Raw genomic sequence first — 26266 nt, forward strand, 5'->3', positions numbered from 1 at the left:
CCATCGTACACGCTTCTTCAAAGTTGATTGTCTGTTACAAAATACCATAAGCTGAGATGTTTTGTGCTAATGCCACCTAACTTTGGTGGGTTCCATTGGAAGATTGCAATAGCTCATCATCCAACATGCATTTCGCATTCAATGTGAAATTGGACTACTCTTTGTTCAGAGCTATAAATTTCAACATGACCCACAAATTAGTGTGAAAACGGACAATTTCAGTTTCCTGTTATATATGGCACTGTATATAAAAAGGAAATAAAAAAAAAGTAGAATTTGATTATGGCTAATTTCACCCATTATATTTATTACAAGAAAACCTTTAGATACAAATTATTTTTTTTGTACTTTTAGCTTGGTCGTAAACATTAACGTTACATCACGCACACACACATAAAAGGCAAATCAAATTATTTTATATCCCTAAATTTTATGAGGAAGGATGCTATAAATATTAACAATACATCTCACACACACAAAGACATCTAAAATTATATCACTAAGTTTTATGATGTGTTACGGTTTGCTTTAAAATATGGTACAAGGTTTATCAGAGACCGGCTTATAAGTAAAAATTAAATTTGTCATAAAGGGAGTAAAATGGAAAATAATTAATTTCTAAATTAGAATTAAATTAGAATAAGCTGTGCAGATCTTATAATTTTTGTTCACTAATTCGCCCACCACATAATGTTTTAATTTTTCCAACTTTGTATAATCTAAAAAGTATAAAAATGAAGATTACGACTTTCAGCCTCCAGTTCCTTTTAATGGAAGAAGTGAGTAAATGTTGATGCGATATCGGTAGCTTTCATGGGCAGTGACCTTGTCAAAGAATGCTTGGGCAATGATCATTGGTTATCTATGGATATCTCATCAAAGTTCTTGGCCTGGCCGGCTTGGAGAGTCAAGTCTTGTATGCAGCCACGAGTCACGACTTTAATTAACACGAAAGAACTAATTATTCACTTCAATGGTTAGTGACTAAAATTAAATATAAGTTTTTTTCCTATTAAACCACGTTTTCTTGAACCACTAGTCCCCCATTTTTGGAAACAAGAATGTGATACACAGAATTGAACAACTAGTTGATCTTAATTACAAATATGCTCAATATGCAAATATGTACATCCCAAAACAGAATTTAAATAAGACTCTCAAATTTGAAAAAAGAAAAGAAAGAAAGAAGATAGCAATGACTACAATGCAAATTGAACAACCTGGCAATACAATGATACAACATCGGTTGTAAGCAACACTAAACAGTGATACTATACGAGGAAAAAGATTGAAGTTTGAACCACACATGATCAAGGAAATGAAAATAGACATGCCGCCATGATCTACAAATAAGCAAAGGAGCAATCACTATCCAATATATTAATGATAAATACATCAATTATAGGAAAAGGGTCTAATTTAAAGACTATTTCAATTAAAAAATATATAAAAAAAGATTATTTCGTTCATATCTTTCTATTTAATTTTGATCAATTTTTTAATTCACAAAATAATATTCTCTTATGTATGAAAAAAGACTAGATTTAATCGTCATTAATTGGAATGATTGTTGTGTGATCTATTTCTAATTGTATTTGAACATGAATATTATTTTCTTTATCATATAAAAATTATTTAGTGATATAAAAAGAAGTTTGAAAAAGAATATTAACTTTTTTTCTAAAAAAAAAAATTAGTAGAATATTTTGTATTTTTTACACGTCATCAACTTAAATAATAGGAGAAACATAATTTTAATTTTCATTGTAATTTTTAAATAATTTTAATTGCCAAATTTAAGCAATCATAAAATTACTCATGTTCAATATAATATTCTCAAAAAAAAATACATATGATAACTTAAATAATCTACTAAGAAATATTTTAGATCACAATATGGAATTGCTTAAATCAATGAAATTTTATTTTAAGAAAATATTAATAATTTTTTTAATACTTTAAATCAAAGGTAATTAAATTTGGTTTAATTAGTCTTCAAATTTTAAATATTATTTAAATCAATCCTTTCGTTACACCTTTGTTAAGTAAATGATAGCATAGCAAGCAAGGAGGTGCAAGCAGTAACACTCTCACAAAGATAAAGATCTGTAAGCCATCATTTTTTTTTCCTTTTCTTTTCTATGAACTGTCATTTCTTATCTCTATAATGGAATGTCTAGAAGTTGAAAATTACTTGAGCTTTCTTTACCTATACTGCTTTCCATTTTGGCGAACTGCTTTTCTTTCTCATAATGAACTTTCCACTTCCAATGATGGTTGAACATTAATAATTCTTCATCTATTTTGTCTAAAAATTTCCACTCACTTTTTGTTATTGGTGTTAATGTCATGCAGACAAATGATGTCCAAGCTCCACTTTTTCCATTCATTGCAAGTTGTAAGCAGAATGTAGAATGTACGTATAATAAAATAATGAGAATGGCAACTGCTAGTACTACTTAATTAGAACAAAAGTATCAAAATTAAAACGAAAATAACTTTGATGCTGTTAATATATGAGTTTAATTTTGATAGATAGTGTAAAAATTTAAATTATTAATTAATTAGAAATCACCAAATGATTTGTAAAACAATTAGTAAAAAAGTTATAGGAAATATGTATAATTAGTTAATTGCAAATGAAAGTGTATTTAAATTAAATTCTTAATTAACATATCCTTATTGTGATATTTTGTATATTTTTTATTTAATTGAGACAGTGGCATGAGATCGCACTATAATTTTCATCACGGGTGTGGTTGTCCAATATAATAGGGATGGTTGGTGAGGAATTTTGGAATGTTAGTTGGTTTTAGACTATATATCCTCTTGTTCAGTTTTCACATTCTTGTTGGTTAGTTTAAAAATCGAGATGATACTGGATAAATCTGAAGTCGTGTATAACACTTTCAGATTGAATCAAATTTCGGGGTTCAACCAAAATTGTTCAATCAGATAAAATTAGAAGATTATAATTCAAGAGTTTTGTTTTGGTCTTGTATGTTTTGTCACCCGTTATGCTTTCTGAACCAGAATGATTATTTATGATCAAAGAAAATGTGGTTTTTGGCGGTTGATGGAAGTTATTTCTTTTTAAAAATTGTCGTTGATGGAAGTTTTAGTAACTTCCATGTAACTTTCAACATTTGCCTAAACCGAACATCTCGTTATTACATTAAAACAAGCGTGCACTCTTATTTTAACATTAAAGAGATCAATTACACTAAAATGTCCAACAAACCTCCCCCATTTTAGTGTAATTACCGATCAAATCACCAAAGTCATAACATACAACAAACTACTGCATAGATGAAATATCGTGACGATTGAATTTCATCTTAGCAAATTACACGTTTCAAATATTCGAATATCAGGGTGTCACTAAGGATTGAACCCTTTCTATTCATAATGAATACATGAAGATAATCTGTACAATAGTTTATAACATTACTCTTGCTCGACACTAGTTTACTAGCCTGTGTCCCTATCCTTCATAAGCATATCAAAGCCAAGTCCCAGCTTCTTGAAGCGGCTAAACTTCGTGCTTATATAGGTAGTCATTTTCTTTCTTGCACCTGCAAATGCAATTTTTCAAAAGAACCATTGAGAAGTTATACTTCAACCTCCTTAACTTACAGAACCGAACACATATCTTTTGGGATACTTTCGATGATGTGTTCCAATCTCTACATGTTAAGCTTTCCACATTGAATTCAGCACCTAATGTCATATTAGATGGGAATTTGGTATCTTAACATAAGAGATTTCAAATGGACTTTAATCCTAATCCCACAGTCGACCTTTTCACGAGATCTCTACTTAACCCTTTGGTTAAATGATCGGCCAAATTATGCTGAGTTCTCACAAACTCCACTGATATCACACCATGCATGATTAACTCCCGAACCATGTTGTGTCTAACACCCAAGTGTCTAGACTTCCCATTATACACTTGACTATATGCCTTAGCCAAAGTAGCCTGACTATCACACCTGATAGACATGGGAGGTACAGGTTTGGGCCACAATGGAATCTCATAGATCAGATTTCTTAGCCACTCAGCTTCTTTACCAGCTGCTGCTAAAGCTACAAATTCAGATTCCATTGTTGAATTTGTAATGCAGGTCTATTTCTTGGATGCCCAAGAGATAGCACCTCCTCCAAGGAGGAATACCCAACCACTTGTGGATGAATAATCCTCCATATTGGTTATCCAACTTGCATCAGAGTAACCTTCAATAACCGAAGGAAATCCAGTATATGTCAAACCATAGTCAATGGTTCCCTTTAAGTACTTGAATACTCTATTCATAGCTTGCCAATGATGAGAACTAGGATTACTTGTAAACCTACTAAGTTTAGCAACAACATAAGCTATATCAGGCCTAGTATTAATCATTGCATACATGAGTGATCCTATCGCCCTTGAGTATTCAAGTTGAGACACTGCTACACCTTTATTAGGTAATAGCTTCAGGTTAGGATCAATGGGAGTACTTACCGAAGAACAATCTTTAAAATTAAATTTCTCCAATATCTTCTCAATATAATGTGATTGAGAGATGGAAATTCCATTGTTTCCACGTTTGATCTTTATTCCTAAGATCACATCCGCCTCCCCCATATCTTTCATATCAAATTTAGAAGACAAAAATGCCTTAGTTTCATCAACTTGATCTTGGTCGATACCAAAGATCAACATGTCGTCTACATACAGACAAATGATAACTCCTTTGCCATGAGTATCAAACTTGCTGTATAGACATTTATCTGCTTGGTTTATAACAAAACCACTAGACAACACAACCTCATCAAATTTTTGATGCCATTGCTTAGGCGCTTGTTTCAAGCCATAAAGAGATTTCATCAGTTTACACACCTTATTTTCATTTCCTGGCATAACAAACCCTTCAGGTTGTTTCATGTATATCTCTTCATCCAATTCACCATTTAAGAATGCAGTTTTCACATCCATTTGGTGAATCACCAGATTATGGATAGCAGCAAGTGCTAACAACAGTCTAATAGTGGATATCCTAGCAACAAGAGCATATGTATCGAAAAAATCAATACCCTCCTTTTGCCTAAAGCCTTGGATAACCAATCTGGCTTTGTACTTGTCAACAGTACCATCCGCTTTCATCTTTCTCCTAAAGATCATCTTACATCCTAATGGCTTACATCCAGGAGGTAAGTCAACCAATTTCCAGGTATTATTTTGCATGATGGAATCCATCTCACTTTGGATTGCTTCTTTCCAGAATACAGCATCCCTTGAAGCCATTGCTTCACTAAAAGTCTTTGGGTCTTCCTCAACATTAAGGCAATATTGATATTGAAATTCAATATCATTCCTTGACCCTTCAACCAAATAGAGTTGAAAGTCATCCCCAAATGACTTAGCCTTTCTTACTCTCGTACTCTTTCTAGTTTCAGTACTAGTTGAAGGTATATCCTCAATATTAACTGAGACTTTCGACATGGAATTCATGTCCTTTGGCCTAGGTATAGATGTAAACCTTTGTTCATCAAAGATAGCATCTCGTGACTCTATAACCGAGTTCACTGCAACAGAATCATTAGATTCCAGCACATAGAATCTATATGCTTTAGAATGTTCAGCATATCCAATAAATATGCAATCTATACCTCTTTCACCTATGGTTTTCCTTTTAGGTTCTGTAAGCCTGACTACAGCCCTACATCCCCAAATTTTGAGATAACTCAAATTTGGTGTATTTTTGTGCCAAAGTTCATATGGGGTAACCTTATTCCTTTTGTTAGGAATTCGGTTCAACAAGTAACAAGCTGTCAACATAGCCTCACCCCAAAATCCTTCACTTAAACCCGAATAGGATAACATGGAATTTACCATTTCTTTCAAGGTTCTATTCTTCCTTTCGGCTACACCATTCTGTTGTGGTGTATAGGGAGCTGTAGTTTGATGTATTATTCCAGTAGATTGAAAATAAACCGGATCATAATACTCACCTCCCCTATCTGTACGAAGAGTTTTGATTAGCCCATTTTGATGAAGTTCTACCTCTTTCTTATAAATTTTAAATTTATCAAGAGCTTCATCTTTTGTATTTAATAAATATACATAACAATACCTTGATGCATCATCAATAAAAGTAACAAGATATTTTTTATGACCTAATGATGGAGTAGCATGCAAATCACATAAATCACTATGAATAAGGTCTGAGACTTTAGTCTCACTTTTAACATCCTTAAAAGGTTTCCTAGTGGTCTTGGTCAACATGCAAGTTTTGCATTTTTCAATGTTCATATCAAAAGGAGGAATCACACTTGTTTTTGACATATCTTTTAATCTTTTGTAATGAACATGTCCTAATCTAGCATGCCAAATTTCTGATTTTGTCATATTAGTTATAGAACTACACGAGGCCATACAAACAGATTCATGAACAAAAGGAACATCAATGTTTAATTTAAACATTCCATTACAACGATAACCAAATCCAACAAACGAACCATATCTTGACAAGATGTACTTGTCACTTTCAAGTACTTGCTTGAAACCACAATTATTTAAAACCATACCAGACAATAAGTTCTTACGAATACCAAGTACAATTAAGACATTATCCAAATACAAACTTTTTCCGGAAGTAAAAACTAAATTCACACAACCTAATCCTAGGATTGGTTCAGTTGCAACATTGCCCATCTTCACAATAGAGCCATCATCGATTGGTCTAAATTCCTTGAACCAACGACGATCTTTGCACACATGGCTTGTTGCTCCCGAATCAAACCACCAAGCAACGCCATCATCCTGCACATAGAATGCATCAAATATTAGTGATACATAATTTGAATTCGTATTCGAATTAAAATTATTCACTACAATCTGACCTTGTTGCTTTTCAGGATCATTAGACCCACTTGGACCAGCCTTGTTCTTTCCTTTGAACACCCGACAATCCCTCTTTAAATGACCAGGTTTCCCACACTTCCAACATGACAATTTTGTCTGTTTGTTTGGACCTTTGTTCTTATTTCCTTGAAATTTTCGTTTGTTACCTTTAGCATTATAATTTTGCTTAATTGTTCCACTTTCCTCTACCATATTAATGGAAGAGGAACCTGCTATGTTTTTATCATTGACTTTGTCAATTTCCTGAGCCCTCAGCGACTCCTCAATCATGAAATGACTACCGAGTTGAACCAGAGTCAACTCTTCCTTCTTATGTTTCAAGGTATGCTTGAAGTCTTTTCAAGAAGAAGACAGTTTATCAATTATAGATGAAACTGCAATGGATTCATCCATTTTCAAATCATGTTGAGTAAACTGACCCAAAATCTACAACAATTCATTATATTGTTCCATAACAGGCCTCGAATCAATCATTTTGTAATTAAAGAAATTACTAACTAAGAATTTGTTACTTGAGGCATCTTCTGCCATATACTTGGATTCAAGAGATTCCCATAATTCCTTAGCAGACTCAACATTTTGATAAATATCAAAGAGAGAGTCAGACATACCGTTCAGAATGTGTCCACGATAAATGTAATCGTTGTTCTCCCATTTCGAACGCTTCCTTGTTTGATCCAGAGTTTCGTCTTCCATATACATCGGCATCGGTGTACTCAGCACATACACCACATTCAATGTTGTCAAGAGAAAGTGTATCTTCTTCTGCCATCTTCTGAAATCTTGCCCTTCAAACTTGTCCAACTTGGCAAACTTGCTTGTCATCTTCGAACTATCGTTCGTCATCTCGAAAAATTTGATTCAATCTTTTGTTGGTTAGTTTGAAAATCGAGATGATACTGGATAAATCTGAAGTCGTGTATAACACTTTCAGATTGAATCAAATTTCGGGGTTCAACCAAAATTGTTCAATCGGATAAGATCAGAAGATTATAATTCAAGAGTTTTGTTTTGGTCTTGTATGTTTTGTCACCCGTTATGCTTTCTGAACCAGAATGATTATTTATGATCAAAGAAAATGTGGTTTTTGACGGTTGATGGAAGTTATTTCTTTTTGCCGTTGATGGAAGTTTTAGTAACTTCCATGTAACTTCCAACCGTTGATGGAAGTTTTAGTAACTTCCAACCGTTGATGGAAGTTTTAGTAACTTCCATGTAACTTCCAACATTTGCCTAAACCGAACATCTCGTTATTACATTAAAACAAGCGTGCACTCTTATTTTAACATAATAAAGAGATCAATTACACTAAAATGTCCAACAATTCTCATTAGAGTTAAGTTGCTTTTGGGGAAGAACCAATGTCTTGAAATTCCCTCTTCACCAGAAGCAGTTTTATTGTGTCTCTATCGAAGTCATCTTCTCCAGGGACTTGCCTTTAACTTTGAAGATAGGAAATAGATCAGTCAAACATTGTTTCAGTTTATTTGGATTTTTTTTGAAGGACATGTGATTTACAAAGACTTCTTACAACTCACAACCTTTAGAATTTCTCTATGCCTGGTTAACCCACAATTTCGGCGCCTGTTGCGGTTAGGAACATAGGCTAGCAAAAACACTAATCATTTCAAGAGAAATGTTAACACACTTTTCTAATATATTATTTTTTTATTTTAAAATTTATTAAAATAAAAAAATTATATGTTTATCCATGAACACTAAGCTCTAGACAAAAAAAAAAAAAAAACCACGAGAAATAGTATATAACTCTTTAGTGGACAATTGGTGTTGTACAAAATTGAAATGATCCAGACTAAGTCAAGAAACTGGTCTTCTTCATTGAACTCACAGTGAAACCACAGAATTTATTTTCATCTACTAGTTTCCTTCCCAATTCCCATGTTTTCTAAAACATAACACACTACAGAACCTTCTAATAAATTAAAACAAAAAAACCAATATTTTACATGTAGCACCACAACCTAACAATTTCTACCTACAACTTTTTCTATAGACTATAATATAATCTATCTCCACTCATTCATTCATCAAGATTGAGAAATGGATTCAAATGCTTGTCTACCACACTTGCTAGTGTTAGCAATAACATTGGTATTGGTTAGTCATGCAATGGGAGATTCAGCTAAAGACAAACAGAGATGTGCAGAATCCCTGACAGGTGTTGCAACGTGTCTGCCATATTTGGGTGCTGACGCGAAAGCACCCACAGCAGATTGTTGCAGTGGTCTCACACAAGCTAAAAGTACCAAAAAATAACTCAAATACTACCTATATATTACCATTTTCATATCACGTTGAAATGTAAACCATTGATTAGTTGATAGTGTAAAAAATATTTACACTCTTGAGTGTACTAAATCTCTGACAGACTCACAATAGATATTATTGCAAAACCTTTCGGAGATTTATTTTTTGTTTTTAATACTAGCCTAGAGTCTACAGATCAAAGTTAATTAATTGCTGAAAATTATGTTCATTCTCATTCTTGGCGCTGTTAGTCCAGTGTGAAAACGGAAAAATTCAGTTTCATGTTATATATGGCTCTGTATATGAAAAGGAAATTAAAGAAAAAGTAGAATTTGATTATGGCTAATTTCACGCATTATATTTATTACAAGAAAACCTTTAGATAAAAATTATTTTTTGGTACTTTTAGCTTGGTCGTAAGCATTAACATTACATCACGCACACAAACATAAAAGGCAAACCAAATTATTTTACATCCCTAAATTTTATGAGGAAGGATGCTATAAATATTAACAATACATCTCACACACACAAAGACAACTAAAATTATATCACTAAATTGAGGTGGGGATAGTTTTGAAAAAAAAAATAGTAGGTGTGGTTGTGTAGGTGTGTTTTTATGTTTTTCAATTCAGGATATTAAATTTACAAATAATTTTATGCTTTTCAATTATATTTTAACAATAATTAAGAAATAAATCTAAATCATTCTACATTTGTTTATAGGTACTTGGCATATTGGAGATGCTATATGGGAATCTAAATTTTGCTTAACACAAATGTGGTATATGCAAGGAAAAATCAAATTGAAAATTTTTTAACCACCACTTCAAATTTTAAAAGATTCGTTTCCAAATAAGGATATGAAGAACAAATTGTTTTTACAGAACATTCCCTCCATGATGTTTTCCTTTCCTTAAAGTGTTCAATATTTCGTAATCTTCATAATTAATTCAAAATTCTCAAAAGATTAGTATATGACCTTTTTTCTTGTTTGTACTAGGAGAGGAATAAATGAAAAAAATTCAGAAATTTGTGGATTGCAATTTGCTCAAATGATGTGTCTATTAGTTCTTTGAAATTTGTATTGGTCATATTTATTTTTACCTTTTAATAGATATATTGTGCTGTCATCCCAAGAGAAGGATCAAACATTGATGATGCAGAGGTGCTAAGATATTGCAAGAAGAATCTTGCATCTTTCAAAGTCCCTGAAAAGGTCTTCATTACTGATTCTTTGCACAAGACTGCCACCGGAAAGATTTTGCGTCGTCTTGTGGCAGAACACATTGTCTCTCAAATTTGAGCAACTGATCAAGTCCTACTTTTGAAGCCTCCATACCTGGCCATACATAGTTGGAGTCCACACACCATAAATTTCAACAATAATTTTGCAACTTGGCATTTAAGAGGAGGGTAATTCTGCAAATGGTCTTTCATTCAGGATACAATGGATTGTAGTTTTCAATGGTTCACGTGAAATGTTCACAATGTAATGTTTTCAATGTTTTATAGGTCTTAAATACCAATAGCAGACAAGATCATGCTTATGCTTTTTTGCTATCGTGCTCCTGTTCCTTGCCACTGGTCTTGATGAAGCCAAGCATTGTCTCTTTGCCTTTTAAGTTGTACATAGTTGCAAAACGGGTACATGTGAAAGAATAATGCTTATTAAAGGTAAGGTTGATTTTAAAGTGGGCATGCAAGAATGCATTCATTATCTCAAGTAAATAAATTCAAGCGAATATGTGATTTGGATTAGAGAATAGTATTATCCAGTGCACACTAAATTGGAGAGATTCCCAACATGTGGTTTCAAAACTAAAAGTACTTACCAACTATTTGAATTTTAATCTATGTGTTCTAGCTAATGTTTTCTATCACAGAATTACAACTAGTTGATCTTAAGAACAAAACTATACTAAATATGCAAATCTTTACATCTAAAAACAGAATTTAAATAAGGCTCTCAAATTTGAAGAAAAAAAAGAAGATAGCAATGACTACAAATTGATCAATCTGCCAATACAATGATAAAACATTGGTTTATTCTAAGCAACACTAAAAAGTGATACTACATGAGCAAAAAGATTGAAATTATTGACCATGCAGTATGAGTGTACAGCATTATTTATTTAATTTTTCAAATACAATTTTATTTTATATTAATACAAAAACTCTCACAAAACAACTTCTTAACTACTAGTTAATTACTACTTTTATGCATAAAAAAACTAGTTAATTACTACTGCTACATAGCAGAAATTCCTTCATTCTTCGAGAATTATATTCCTTAGTTTCACGTGGTTTGCCTCAGTTGTTTGCCGCAGGTTTCAGTATATCCTTAATTAGGAATCGTCGATTGTCAAATCGTTGTTAAATAAAGGCGCTATATATAATTTTAGTATTTTGACGTTTTTAAATGAATTTCTTATTTATGATTATATATTTACAATTTTTAATTTCACTTAAAAAAATTGAGGTTTTTTTTTATTTACAGAGAAAAAAATAGAGTTTTTAGTTAACACACTGTTACTATATAGTGCGGAGACAATTACCCCACAAGCTTTTCATTAACTTGTCATAATATAATATATGTGAATACAAACTGTCCCTATAATTTAAAATGAAATAAATAAAAAGTCAATAACTTTATAAGTATTGTCTCCACACATATATATTATCCTATAATTTACAATTTTTATATTTATTATTGATATTCTTAATTAACTAAGTAAAAATATTTTTTTATAATTTTTAAGATAATTATTATAAATATTAATAAATTTATTATAAATAACATTTTTATATGTGTAAGTGCATGTATATTATTTATTGAAATATTTTATTTTAATTTTTCATTAAAAATACTAAATTTATTAACATGATACGTGCCTCGTTAGAGCAGTGGTTTAATTTAATCTGATAGTGAGAACTGAATTGACAGCAAATTCCCTTTACTGTGTGATGAAAGAGTTGTACGAAATCTTTATGACATCAGCCCCCAACATGAGTGGCCCAGTGGACAAGCCCATCAATCTAACATGTCGGTTGATAGCACTTGCATAAACTTTTGTTCCTTGCATCATCTCATGTGTCTCCATTCTCCATTCTCTGCTTCCACTAACGATATATTAAACCTTATTGATTAGGGTTCAATGATTTTTCAATGAATAAAATTAATTTTAAATTCTTGATTCTAACAGCTCACGTATAGTCTGTTGAATCAAATGGATTAGACTCTTGATATCATAAAGAAAATTAAAATTTGATTCTTTGTGTAAAATAAAGAAATCTAATTAATTATGCTTGTTATGTTACTATATATATCATTTTTCCGGTGTGGAGTAACATCAAAATCAAAGTAACAAAGTTACTTGCATGTTACTCTAACCATAATTCCAGCTAAGTCGAATATGGTTTCATGTTTTATAAAACAATTTAGATCCCCTTTATCAAATTGTATATGTCTTTTACACAAGTTTTTTCACTTTATTTTATTACCCCAGAATCAATTGTTGTGTTATTCATACTATTAAAAAGAGAGATTGAATATTAAATGATAAAAATATAAAATAATTGTTTTGTATTGGCAGAGTACACATATATATGCCCAAATGTAGATTCAAAGTTCAAACATTTTGGGCCTAGATCATCCCTCCTAGTCATAGCCATCTGAATTGGATCGACCCCACCCCAAGGTTTGTGTTGCATCACTTGCATGCATTCACCCACCACAGTTGTTGTTATAGTTTTCTCGTGATTTTTGTATTGGAAAATACTATGGACAAATATAATTGATACAGTCATAATTAATTATTGTCATGTTGCAATTACAAAGACTCCTCAAAGAATATGTTTAGTAAATCATGATCAAGTAGAAATTGCAATGGCAAACTGTTTTTTAAAATCTTATTAGTCAGTTGTATAAACCCAAATTTAGTTATATCCAGGTATGTAATATTTGCCATTTTAGTGCTCTGTTTGGAAATTTGCGTGTCGAATTGTTTTTTTTATACGTACCTACACAACACTCTTTAGCCAAATACCACTTTTCATGGAGGAATCTGTCCTAAAAGGAGTATAGAACCAGAAACAATATGCGCGGTGGTATCTATCATTCTGAAAAAGAGAAAAAGTGGGATACGTACAATAGTAGGACTGTGACACTACTAGAAAAATGTATGCACCTTTCATGTCCCTAAATTTATGAACAAAAGATTCAGGTGTCGTTTATTGAATTTGTTTTATATGGAGTGTAAAGTCATATCCAATACTAATAAGTGTATGTTTATATAATTCTTTCAAAAATAATTACTCTTCTTTATTTACATCTAATAAAAATGTTATTACATTAATTTTTAAAATAAGCTAAATGAAGCATGTTTCATAAGAAATTAACTTTTACTGTAATTGTTACATTTTTTAGTAACAAAGGGAGATGGGTGAAGGAAAAAAAATGAAGATAATGTCTATGTTGTTCAAATAACAGTATTAATTGTATTAAAATAGTTAATATTAAAAAATATATTAGTAAATATAACATTGTTGTGTTGGTGCTATTTATTGTGCATCAAAATATGTAAAAATAATAATTAACTTGTAATTTGTATAGTTGGTATGGGTTGTTTTATCTATCCTGGATTTTGTTGTATCACACATATAATCATTTATATATATATATGGGCTACTATTGTCACTACCAAAAATGCTATTGAGACTACCAAAGCATTTGAAATTACTTGGTTATCCTTAGTTCCATTCCCCCACACCTCCTATCCTTCCCCTCTTTACGTTCAGCTACTCTCCCTCTTTACATCCAAAAACAGAATTTAAATAAGGCTCTCAAATTTGAAAAAAAAAAGAAGATAGCAATGACTACAAATTTATCAAGCTGCCAATACAATGATAAAACTTCGGAGTATTCTAAGCAACACTAAACAGTGATACTACCTGAGCGAAAAGATTGAAGTTTGAACCACGCATGATCAAGGAAATCAAAATAGGCATACCGCCATGATCTACAAATCAGCAAAGGAGCAATCACTATCCAGAATCCCACAACAAATCCAATTGTCATACTGACAAAAAACCAATTCACTCCATGCCCATCACTTCCTTCATAACTATGGGTTTTCCCATTGGAGCTGCAGTTTATGGGCAGTGGTGGACCACATAGATTGTTGCCGATGAAGCTGGAGGCATCAAAGGTTTGCAATTGAGTTCCTGTTGGAATATTTCCCTTCAAATGATTGTAAGACAAGTCTAGCATGCTCAGAAAGCTCAAATTTGCAATGCTTGGAGGGATTTCACCAAAAAGTTGATTCCTCGAAAAATCAATGGACTGTAATGATCTCATATTACCTATACCTTGTGGAATATGACCAATCAATTGGTTGTGGGACATGTTTAAAAAATTCAATCCATTTAGATATGTGATTTCTCTTGGTATTTCCCCAAATAACTTGTTACTTGACAGATCAATGCTTGTTACCAAACCCAGAATGTTTCTGTACTCATCTCCTCTTCCTTTCAGCCATAGTAGCACACTAACTATACTTTCCGTGGCAGAGTAAGACACACTATATTTTCCTTGAGAATAGATACGAGGATCTGTACTTTGGTTCTTTAGTGTCATGGCACTCAAGTTACTGAAACAGCTGGGTATATTGCCAGACAGATTGTTTTGTGCAAGGTCTAAAACCTGAAGATGACTCATCTGACATATTTCATTTGGAATGTGGCCGCCAAATCTGTTTGATCGAAGGCGGAGGATTTTCACATTTAAGAGGTTTTCTCCAACCCATGTTGGAATAGTTCCTGAAAGATTATTTTCCCCAAGGTCCAAGGATATCAATTGGTTATTCTTCTTCAAACTGGTTGGAAATATTCCTGAGAGTGTGTTGTTATGAATTTGTAAAGACTGCAGGTCTGCCAAGGAACCCATGGATTGGGGTAAGTTCCCAACAAAATGGTTGCTTTGTAAATTTACATCCACAAGAGATGTCCAATTCATCCAGCAATCAGGTATCTCTCCTGACAAATTATTTGATGCAAGATTCAGAAATTCTAATTGCATTGGCTTGTCCTGATCGTTACATAAAAAGTCATTCATGGATTCAGAGAATGAATTGCTTGAAAGATCTAACTGAAGCACATCACTTGAAAGATAGGGTAATTTACCACACAAGTGATTTGAGCTTAGATCAATATTTGGGATAGATATTGGATTCTTTAATGTAGTCCCAATCTCACCATGGATATGATTACGAGAGAGGTTTAAATACGAAACCTGAGAAAGTGCTTCCCACATCTGTGTGGGAATAGAATCGAAAATCCCCGTGTTAGATAGTCCAACATATTGAAGTTGGTTTTGTGACTGAATCCACAATGGAAAGCTGGGACCTAACTGCCATGATGTCACTTCCAAATAGTTAAGTTGAAAATTAGGAATCCAATTGGGACCCACTGTTAAAGTGAAATTGTTTCCTGATGCATGAATCTCCGTCAAGCTTGTAAGATTTGCAAGATCATCTTCCTTGACAACTCCGTGAAAAAGATTGCCGTCAATATGAAGAGATAACAATTTAGAGAGTGATCGAAGACTTTCAAATGGATTTCCACTGAATTTATTCATAGAGAGATCGAGATATCTTAATGATGAAAGTTTTCCAAATGATCTAGGAAGAGCACCACCAATTGAGTTGTTGGAAAAAAGTAACGTGTCAATATTTTTAAATGCCCCAATATGATCTGTCAGATTGCCTGAAAGTCGTGAATTCTGAACTGCAAGTCTTGTGAGTCCATGGGAAATACAAGGAGCAAGAATTTCTAAAAGTTCATTAACCTGTTGGTTGAGTTTGAGATATGATAAATCTATCACCCTTAAGTTGCAGAGATTACCCAAAGAAGTTGGAATGTTTCCTTCAAGTTGATTATGTGATAAATCAAGTTCAACAAGAGAAGTCAAATTTCCCAAGGCATCAGAAATAGTCCCATGCAAGTCGCAGGAACTTAGGTCCAAAGACTTGAGACGATGAAGACCGTATAAGCAATTAGGTATAGAAGATGAAAATGAATTGAAAGGCAAGTCAAGATTTTGAAGATGTGTGAGGTTTCGAATACCACAAGGAATCGGACCTTGGATTTCATTTCCCCTTAATTGAAGAGAAACAAGTTTCTTCAATTTGAATATCCACTTGGGGACAAAAGAAATGGCAGGGGAATAACTAGTGAAGGAAAGATGGAGAGTTTGCAGAGATGAGAAGTTGAGCAAGGATGGTTCATTATAGTGAGGGAGTGTGCAGTGTGACAAATATAGGTGGGTCAAAGAAGGAAGAGATTGGAGAGTGTGTAGCCAATGAAATGCTTTGGATAGGTTTGCTTTACTCAAATCAAGATATTCAAGCTTCCACATACTTGATACCCATTCTACATTTTCAGCAAACAGAGGAGGTTTGAGATCAGTATAATAACCTCCGAGGTCAAGATAGACCAAATTGGAGAGATTCCCAATCTGAGATGGAATCTTCCCCATGAATCCAGTATAAGAGAGGTCGAGGTGAGTCAAGGAAGTCATTGCCCCAAGGAAAGAAGGAATTGCCATACCTTCTCCAAGGAAATAATTGTGGCTCAAGGCAAGATATCGAAGCTTAGAGAGATTCCCGATCTGAGAGGGTACTGTTCCGTTGGCAACATCTGAACTCAGGTCAAGATACACCAAATTTGAGAGATTCCCAATCTGAGGAGGAATCTTCCCATAGAATCCAGTAGCAGAGAGGTTAAGGTGAGTCAAGGAAGTCATTGTCCCAAGGAAAGAAGGAATTGACATACCTTCTCCAAGAAATGTATTGGCGCTCAAGTCCAAGTAATTCAAATGCTTTAAATCAGCCAAACAAGGACTTATCTCTCCACCAAAGCTCCATCTCCGATAAGATTCCCAATCGTGGTCGTCATTGAAAGGAGAATGTGAAGAGTTGAGGTGAAGCTGAAGAACGTGGGAAGTGACGCTGTGGCAGAGGACTCCATACCAGTGGCAACAGTTGGTATTATTATGATTCCAAGACCAAAGCCTATTTGAAGGATCTATGAGATTATTCTTAATCTTCAAAAGTGTCTCACGCTCACTTGGGATACACACACTCTCTCTGCATGGTAAGCTCAACAACCAAAGCTGGACAAAGACAAGAATATAAATGGAGGAGGAATTCATGATCATGCAACGCAAATATAGAAAACGAGTGTTTTTTTTTTAGAGCTGATCGAAACAAGTGTTTTTTTTTTAGAGCTGAAACAAGTCTACTTCTTGCTTCTGCATATTAATAATCAAACTTCTATTATTTATACTGCTGCCCTGCCTGTTTTTTTCTTCACTTCCATTGTTTTTTTTACCTTTTTTTGTTATTGTGCCTAATTCTAAATTATCGACTTAATTATCCAATTCTCCCGAATTAATTCTTAGAATACGAAATTTTTTGTATTTACTGTATCAATCTCCCTTTTTAAAATTCCTATATACACTAAATTCATAAAAAAAAATCAAAATTAATAACAAAGAAATATGATTTATTCTTGTGCTGAATACTAACATAAGAAACATTCTTTTTGGTACAGTTTTTTATTTTTTTTTACAAAAATAAGTAAGAATCATTTTATTTTAATTTACACTATAATCTGCTTAAATGAAAATTTGGTGTCATTAAAATTCAAATTTTAACTTTTATTTAATCAATCCTTTCGTTAAACTTTTGTTGCGTACAAAAGTCCAATATTTTTTTTAAGAAAAAAATCAAGTCTTCTATTTCATCAAATCCCAACCCATGATTAATATTAAATTATCAAATTTTCAATATTCAAACTAAAAATAATGTAAAAGAAAATTGTCTTCTAAATCATAGCTCACACCATCAAGTGTTTTCCATTTTTTCATCTTGAACCTTTGGACACTCCACAAAGTCCAGCCATGATGTTAAGGTCTGACTTCTTCAACTTGAACCATAGATCACTGCATTACTTTCATATCAAACAAATGTTGCGAGTTAAGTAAAGCAAGGAAAAAAAATATAATTGATGAATAAATCAATTATAGGAAAAGTGTTTACTTTAAAGATAATTTTGGTTAAAAAAATCTATAAAAAAAATTATTTTGTTCTAAGCTAGCTATTTAATTTTGATCAATTTTTCAATTCACAAAATAATATTCTTCTTATATGTGAAAAGACTAATTAATCTTCATTGTCATTAATGATTGTTGTGTTGTCTATTTCTAATTGTTTTTTTAATCATAATATTATTTTCTTTTTTATTAAAAATTTATTAGTGAGATACAAAGAAGTTTAAATTGCTTGTTTAGCTTGGTCTATCATAATTATTGAGATCATAGTTTTTCCTTTTATAAGTCTTGTTCCAAATTTCTCCATGTATTGTAGATCATATTTAACTTAAAAAGTAAATTAGAAGATCTACAAAGAAGTGTGGCATGTTTTTTAAATTATAAAATTATGGTCCTAGCTATTTATTGTTAGACCACAAGTCTTCATATATTAAAGTTTTTGTCTAAATTTCATTTATGGTGATAGTTTAAGAATACTGATAGAAGAGAAAAATAAATATACAACTTATTGAAATATCTAACTCAATTAATTGAGGAATACATCAATTATAGGAAAAGGGTGTGCTTTAAAGACTATTTCTATTAAAAAATCTATAAAAAAATTATTTCGTTCCAATCTAATTATTTAATTTTAATCAATTTTTCAGTTCACAAAATAATATTCTCTTATATAGGAAAAAAAGACTAAATTTAATTATCATCAATTGGAAAAGTTATTGTGTCATGTATTTCTAATTGTATTCGAACTTGAATATTATTTTATTTATCATATAAAAATTAATTATTTATATAAAAGACATAAAAAGAATATTAACTTTTTTTCTCAAAAAAAATCAGTATCATATTTTATGTTTTTTACAAGTTATCAACTTAAATAAGAGGAGAAACATAATTTTAATTTTCATTTTACTTTTTAAATAATTGCAAGTGTCAAATTTAAATAATCATGAGAATACTCATGTTTAATATAATATTCTAAAAAAAATCCATACGATAACTTAAACAATCTACAAAGAAATATAATTTATTCTTGTGCCAAATGCTAAAACAAGAAACATTTTTTTATTTTAGTTTACCGTATAGAATTGCTTAAATCAATGAAATTTTTATTTTAAGAAAATATTAATGATTTTTATATCAAAGGTAATTAAATTTGGCTTAATTCATCTTCAAATTTTAACTATTATTCAAATCAATCCTTTCGTTAAACCTGTACATGTTAAGTAAACAACAAAAAGTCTTGCCTTATAAAATTCAAACATTTTATTACATGTGGTTTGAACCCATAATTAATTTTAAACTATCAAATTTTAATTATTCAAAATAAAAGAAATGAAAACAAAATTGACTCCTAGACAAACCGCTGGCCACCTGATTGTTGCCATTTATTTCTTTTACTCTTTTTTTTGGTTCTTTTATTTTGTCCAACTTTAACTTTAACTTTAATTAGTGAGGCTCACGCGGATTTGTGCTTTTTAAACTTTCTTTTCATTTTACCTTACTTTCTGTGTAACAACCAAGAGGAAACATTCAACACGCAAAGATGAATTCAAAATTCAACACGGATTCAAATTATTTAAAGACCACTGTGTAGCAGCAATTGTTTATGAAGTTTCAAATTATTTAAAGACCACTGTGCAAGAAGAAACATTCAACAGGCAAAGATGAATACAAAATTTCATTTTTAAAGATCACTCTGTAAAAGAGACGACGTCTAAGGTGGATCATTGTTGGAAACAAATTTGGCAGCTGTTTTTTTATTATCTTGTACAATCCCCAGCGTTTTCTCTGAAAACTAAACCTTGGCCAATTCTGAACAAATGAATTATGATCGGTTTGGTTTTGTATATTTTTTTTCATCTCAAACTATTTTTTTTTATGAGAACTAAATAAGAATTAAATAAATAATTAAACAAATTCAAAATGTCACATTTTCTAGACTCTTCCCACTACTCAAATCTCACATTAATTAAATCATTCATTTCTAAACTCACTACTATCCTAAAGTAGTAAAGTCCCTCTCATCCTTCATAATTCCCTTTAAATCTATTGAGTAAAGATAGAGACAGAATAAAGAATAATTCGAATAAAGACAGTAATGGCCGATGGCGTGCCGTTTTGTGCATTATATGATGTGGTCCACAATTTGAAACATATATAAATTATATTATATATGTCTAATTTATATTATGGAAAATCATAATAAAGGTCTAATTATGTTATTGAAAATACTATTTTTACATTTCACAAGATAAATGTCTTATTTATTATGTCTAATATAAATTATACTAGATAAATGTCTAATTTATATTATTGAAGTTCATGAATAAATATTTTTGCATATATAAAATTATATCTTGGATCTTATAACAAAGAATTTAAATTGTGAAAATAAATTACCCTTCACCAGCAGCAAGGTCGAAGTAGAGATCAAGAATGTTGGGGCAGCTTTTGTAGCACTGAGGGAAGCAAAGGTTTTGTGTGAAACCACTTTCCATAAGAGAATTGATGAGATTCCAAAGGATTTTCTGTCCAACCAACAAGCCTTGATGCATTTCTCACTTTCAGTATGCCCCTTAATTTGTTTTTCAGCCGAAGTCCTGCACGTGTAAGCTTCTTCCCCTGTTCTCACTTTCAGTAAAATTTATTATATATAATACATTTTTATTAATTATTTTAAAATAATTCAGATGATAATTTATGATTAAATGATTATATAAAATTATTTTATATGGTTAGTATATTGACATTAAACTTTTATTTTTAAATGATAAAACTTAAATATAATATTTAAGATATTTTGACAGTGTTCTTTAGTCAAAATTAGAATTTAATCTTGGTAATCTTTATAATAAGTATTTTCATTAAATATCAAGATATTTTATTGAGGTATAACTCCAATCTACTACTGATGAGAAAACAAAACTATATATAATTCCAATCCCATTTAATTTTAATTAAGAAGTTGATTGGCTTTAAAAACTTACAAGAGTTCCTTATTATATAAAACTTGAAAAAGCAAAACGAATAATACTTAAAAAGTTACACCTATTATTTGCCCTTTTTATAGTTATGGTAATTTAGAATATTACTCCAACAATTTTGTTGGTTCTCAAGCATCATTGGTTATCTATGGATATCTCATCAAAGTTCTTGGCCTGGCCGGCTTGGAGAGTCAAGTCTTGTATGCAGCCACGAGTCACGACTTTAATTAACACGAAAGAACTAATTATTCACTTCAATGGTTAGTGACTAAAATTAAATATAAGTTTTTTTCCTATTAAACCACGTTTTCTTGAACCACTAGTCCCCCATTTTTGGAAACAAGAATGTGATACACAGAATTGAACAACTAGTTGATCTTAACTACAAATATGCTCAATATGCAAATATGTACATCCCAAAACAGAATTTAAATAAGACTCTCAAATTTATAAAAAAAAAAAAAGAAGAAAGAAGATAGCAATAACTACAATGCAAATTGAACAACCTGGCAATACAATGATACAACATCGGTTGTAAGCAACACTAAACAGTGATACTATATGAGGAAAAAGATTGAAGTTTGAACCACACATGATCAAGGAAATGAAAATAGACATGCCGCCATGATCTACAAATCAGCAAAGGAGCAATCACTATCCAAAGTCCCACAACAAATCCAATTGTCGCACTAACAAAAAACCAATTCACTCCATGCCCATGACTTCCTTCATAACTATGAGTTTTCCCATTGGAGCTGCAGTTTATGGGCAGTGGTGGACCACATAGATTGTTGCCAATAAAGCTGGAGGCATCAAAGGTTTGCAATTGAGTTCCTGTTGGAATTTTTCCCTTCAAATGATTATAAGACACGTCTAGCATGCTCAAAAAGCTCAAATTAGAAATGGTTGGAGGGATTTCACCAGAAATTTGATTCCTTGAAAGATCAATGGTTTGTAACGATCCCATATTACCAATACCTTCTGGAATAGGACCAATCAATTGGTTGTGGGACAAGTTCAAAAAGTTCAATCCATTTAGATCTGTGATTTCTCTAGGAATATCTCCTAATAATTTGTTACTTGACAGATCAATACTTGTTACCAAACCCAGAATGTTTCGATACTCATCTCCTCTTCCTTTTAGCCATAGTAGCACACTAACTATACCTGATACCGAAGAGTAATATGTATCATTTGGTGCATGAGAATAGATACGGGGATATGTACTCCGGTTCACTAGTGTCATGGCACTCAAGTTACGGAAACAGCTGGGTATATTGCCAGAAAAATTATTTTTTGCAAGGTCTAAAACCTGAAGAAGACTCATCTGAAATATTTCATTTGGAATGTGACCGGAAAAACTGTTTGATCGAAGGCGGAGGATTTTCATATTTGAGAGCTTTTCTCCAACCCATGTTGGAATACATCCTGAAAGATTATTTTCTCCAAGATCCAAGGATATCAATTGGCTAGTCTTCTTCAAACTGGTAGGAAATATTCCCGAGAGCAAGTTGTTACGAATTTCTAATGACTGCAGCTCAGCCAAGGAACCCATGGATGGGGGGAAGTTCCCAACAAAATGGTTGCTTTGTAAATTCACTTCCACTAGAAATGGCCAATTAATCCAACAATCAGGTATTTCTCCTGACAGATTATTGGATGCAAGATTGAGAAATTCTAATTGCATTGGCTTGTCCTGATTGTTACATAAAAAATCTTGCATGGATTCAGAGAATGAATTGGTTGAAAGGTCTAAGTCATACACATCATTTGAAAGATAGGGTAATTTACCACATAAGTGATTTGTGCTTAGATCAACAGTTTGGATAGATATTGGATTTTTTATTGTAGTCACAAGCTCACCACGGATATGATTATGAGAGAGGTTTAAATACAAAACCTGAGAATGTGCTTCCCAGAACCAAGTGGGAATAGAATCGAAAATCCCCGTGTTAGATAGTCCAACATATTTAAGTTTGTTTTGTGACTGAATCCACAATGGAAAGCTGGGACCTAACTGCCATGATGTCACTTCCAAATAGGTAAGTTGAAAATTAGGAATCCAATTGGGACCCACTTTTAAAGTGAAATTGTTTCCCGATGCACCAAAATCCGTCAAGCTTGTAAGATTTGCAAGATCATCTTCCTTGACAACTCCTTGAAAATTATTGCCATCAATCCAAAGAGATGACAATTTAGAGAGTGATCCAAGACTTTCAAATGGATTTCCACTGAATTTATTAATAGAGAGATCGAGATATGTTAAATCTATCTCCCTTGAGTTGCGGAGATTTCCCAAAAAAGTCGGAATTGTTCCTTCAAGTTGATTATATGACAAATAAAGTGCAACAAGAGAAGTCAAATTTCCCAAAGAAGTTGGAATGGTTCCTTCAAGTTGATTGTATGACAAATCAAGTTCAACAAGAGAAGTCAAATTTCCCAGGGCATCAGAAATAGTCCCATGCAAGTTGCTGGATCTTAGGTCCAAAGACTTGAGACGATGAAGACCGTATAAGCAATCAGGTATAGAAGATGAGAATGAATTTCCAGACAAGTCAAGATTTTGAAGAAGTGTGAGGTTTCGGATACCACAAGGAATCGGACCTTGGAATTTATTACCCCGTAATTGAAGAGAAACAAGTTTCTTCAATTTGAATATCCACTTGGGGACAAAAGAAATGGCAGGGGAATAACTAGTATCGGAAAGATGGAGAGTTTGCAGAGATGAGAAGTTGAGCAAGGATGGTTCATTATAGTGAGGGAGTGTGCAGTGTGACAAATATAGGTGGGTCAAAGAAGGAAGAGATTGGAGAGTGTGTAGCCAATGAAATGCTTTGGATAGGTTTGCATTACTCAAATAAAGATATTCAAGCTTCCACATACTTGATAGCCATTCTACATTTTCAGCAAACAGAGGAGGTTCGAAATCAGAATAACCTCCAAGGCCAAGATAGACCAAATTGGAGAGATTCCCAATCTGAGATGGAATCTTCCCCATGAGTCCAGTAAGAGAGAGGTCGAGGTGAGTCAAGGAGGTTATTGCACAAAGGAAAGAAGGAATTGCCATACCTTCTCCAAGGAAATAATTGCCGCTCAAGTCAAGATATTGAAGCTTAGAGAGATTCCCGATCTGAGAGGGTACTGTTCCGTTGGCAAAAACAGAACTCAGGTCAAGATACACCAAATTTGAGAGATTCCCAATCTGAGGAGGAATCTTCCCACGGAATCCAGTAAGAGAGAGGTTGAGGTGAGTCAAGGAAGTCATTGTCCCAAGGAAAGAAGGAATTGACATACATCTCAGATTTCAATATCAAAGACAATTAATATTTTTTTATAAGTTGCGCAATATTCATTAAGAAAATAATTAAATATCTTTGAAGAATTCAATATCTCAAACTTGATTTTGGTTCAATTTTTATAATTTCTCTAATGACTCTATTTTTTGTTTCTCTTTTTCCACTCACAAGGTAATAATGAATAAGTAATTTCTCTAATGACTCTATTTTTTTTTCTCTTGTTTCTCTTTAAATAAGATAGAATTTTATTATTTATATCCTTTTATTATACAAGATATTAATTAATAATGATAGATAATAATTATTTTTATTATTATTATTATCTGTGCAATATTTTGGTATTACACCATTTATTGACCATTAAATAATTATTTAGATTATTTTTTATGTTGTATTTAACATTATAGTTCAAAATATTTTAACTATTGCACTAGTTAATACAGTGAAAGCATGTTGTATACTATTTTTACTTTATTTTAATTTTGATTGAAAATATTTTAAGATTAATAGTATAATATATTTACCAAAAAAAAAAGACGAATAGTATAATACATAATATGAAAAAAAATAAAATAATTGAAACTAAAAAGTAATTAAAATCATTCATCTATAAATGAAAAAATACAAGAGTTTAAAATTAATTAAAAAAATAAAACTATAAAAACATAAAATGTATAAAAATAAAATTGTAAGTGATTATAAAATTAATAATTGAAATAGATATTCTATTATATTACCTTGAGCGGCCGTCCACCCTAAACATGTTGAGAATGATACCTTAAAAAATTTCATTTGAAAATTCTAACCAGTAAAAAAAATGTATAAATAGACAAGAATGAAACTAAATCAAGTGTGGATGGAAATAATTTTATATTTGCATAAACTTAATGAATTAATAATAAGTAACGGGCTTTACATTACATAATTAATGTATTTATTTGAAATGGAAATATTATTTACGTTGATGCATGTGGAGAGGAAGTCGAACAGGCTGTTAAACTGAGGCAGTGACCCCATGAAGGCGACTTGATACGGAAACAGACAATCCCATGAAGGCGACTTGATACCTTCTCCAAGGAATACATTGGCGCTCAAGTCCAAGTAATTCAAATGCTTTAAATCAGCCAAACAAGGACTTATCTCTCCACCAAAGCTCCATCTCCTAAAAGCTTCCCAATCATCGAAAGAAGCAGGAGGTGTAGTGTGGAGGTGAAGCTGAAGAACATGGGAAGTAAGGTTGTGGCAGAGGACTCCATACCAGTGGCAACAGTTGGTATTATTATGATTCCAAGACCAAAGCCTATTTGAAGAATCATTCAGATTATTCTTAATCTTCAAAAGTGTCTCACGCTCACTTGGGATGCACACACTCTCTCTGCATGGTAAGCTCAACAACCAAAGCTGGACAAAGACAAGAATATAAATAATGGACGAGGAATTCATGATCACAAAACGCAAATATAGAAAACGAGTGTAGTTGTTGGTTCTGCATATTAATCATCAAACTTCTATTATTTATACTGCTGCCCTGCCTGTTTTTTTCTTCACTTTCATTATTTTTTACCTTTTCTATTATTGTGCCAAATACTAAAATATTTTTTTAATATTTTGATTCACTTCTTAGAACGGTTTCCTTTTATACTGATGCAAGTGTCTTTCTTTTCTTTTTCTTTTTTTGACGTTTCCTTTTTTAATCTGATTT

At 32.0% G+C, this 26266-nt stretch overlaps 2 protein-coding genes across 3 annotated transcripts; both read right to left on the bottom strand.

Moving 5' to 3' along the window:
* Positions 1-1185: 1185 nt before the first annotated feature.
* On the bottom strand, positions 1186-26060 carry LOC114390868 (receptor-like protein EIX2). 2 transcript variants are annotated; one of them, XM_028351780.1, is made up of 3 exons: positions 25632-26060; positions 21856-24562; positions 1186-1301 (listed from the first exon to the last, which is right to left on the bottom strand). In XM_028351780.1, the coding sequence occupies exons 1-3, from the start codon at positions 26005-26007 to the stop codon at positions 1259-1261; spliced, it is 3126 nt and encodes a 1041-aa protein (XP_028207581.1). In that variant the 5' UTR covers positions 26008-26060; the 3' UTR covers positions 1186-1258. The 2 variants fall into 2 exon arrangements, with proteins under 2 accessions (XP_028207581.1, XP_028207580.1); XM_028351779.1 differs by lacking the exon at positions 1186-1301 and having other exon boundaries at positions 21620-24562; positions 25632-26059.
* LOC114390867 (receptor-like protein EIX2) lies at positions 14000-17484 on the bottom strand. Its single transcript, XM_028351778.1, has one exon. It carries the CDS (start codon positions 17388-17390, stop codon positions 14109-14111), a length of 3282 nt encoding a protein of 1093 aa, XP_028207579.1. The 5' UTR covers positions 17391-17484; the 3' UTR covers positions 14000-14108.
* Positions 26061-26266: the final 206 nt, after the last annotated feature.

Source organism: Glycine soja, chromosome 16 (assembly GCF_004193775.1).
Source record: "Glycine soja cultivar W05 chromosome 16, ASM419377v2, whole genome shotgun sequence".
Classification (NCBI taxonomy): Eukaryota; Viridiplantae; Streptophyta; class Magnoliopsida; order Fabales; family Fabaceae; genus Glycine; species Glycine soja.

Excerpts from the sequence above, each read along its gene's own strand:
- LOC114390867 (XM_028351778.1), bottom strand. The coding sequence starts at position 17,390 with ATGATCATGAATTCCTCCTCCATTTATATTCTTGTCTTTGTCCAGCTT.
- LOC114390868 (XM_028351780.1), bottom strand. The coding sequence starts at position 26,007 with ATGAATTCCTCGTCCATTATTTATATTCTTGTCTTTGTCCAGCTTTGG. Across the intron at positions 24,563-25,631 it reads CAATGTATTCCTTGGAGAAG|GTATGTCAATTCCTTCTTTC; the intron begins GTATCAAGTCGC and ends GAAATCTGAGAT. Across the intron at positions 1,302-21,855 it reads CATTTCCTTGATCATGTGTG|GTTCAAACTTCAATCTTTTT; the intron begins GTTCAAACTTCA and ends TGATCATGTGTG.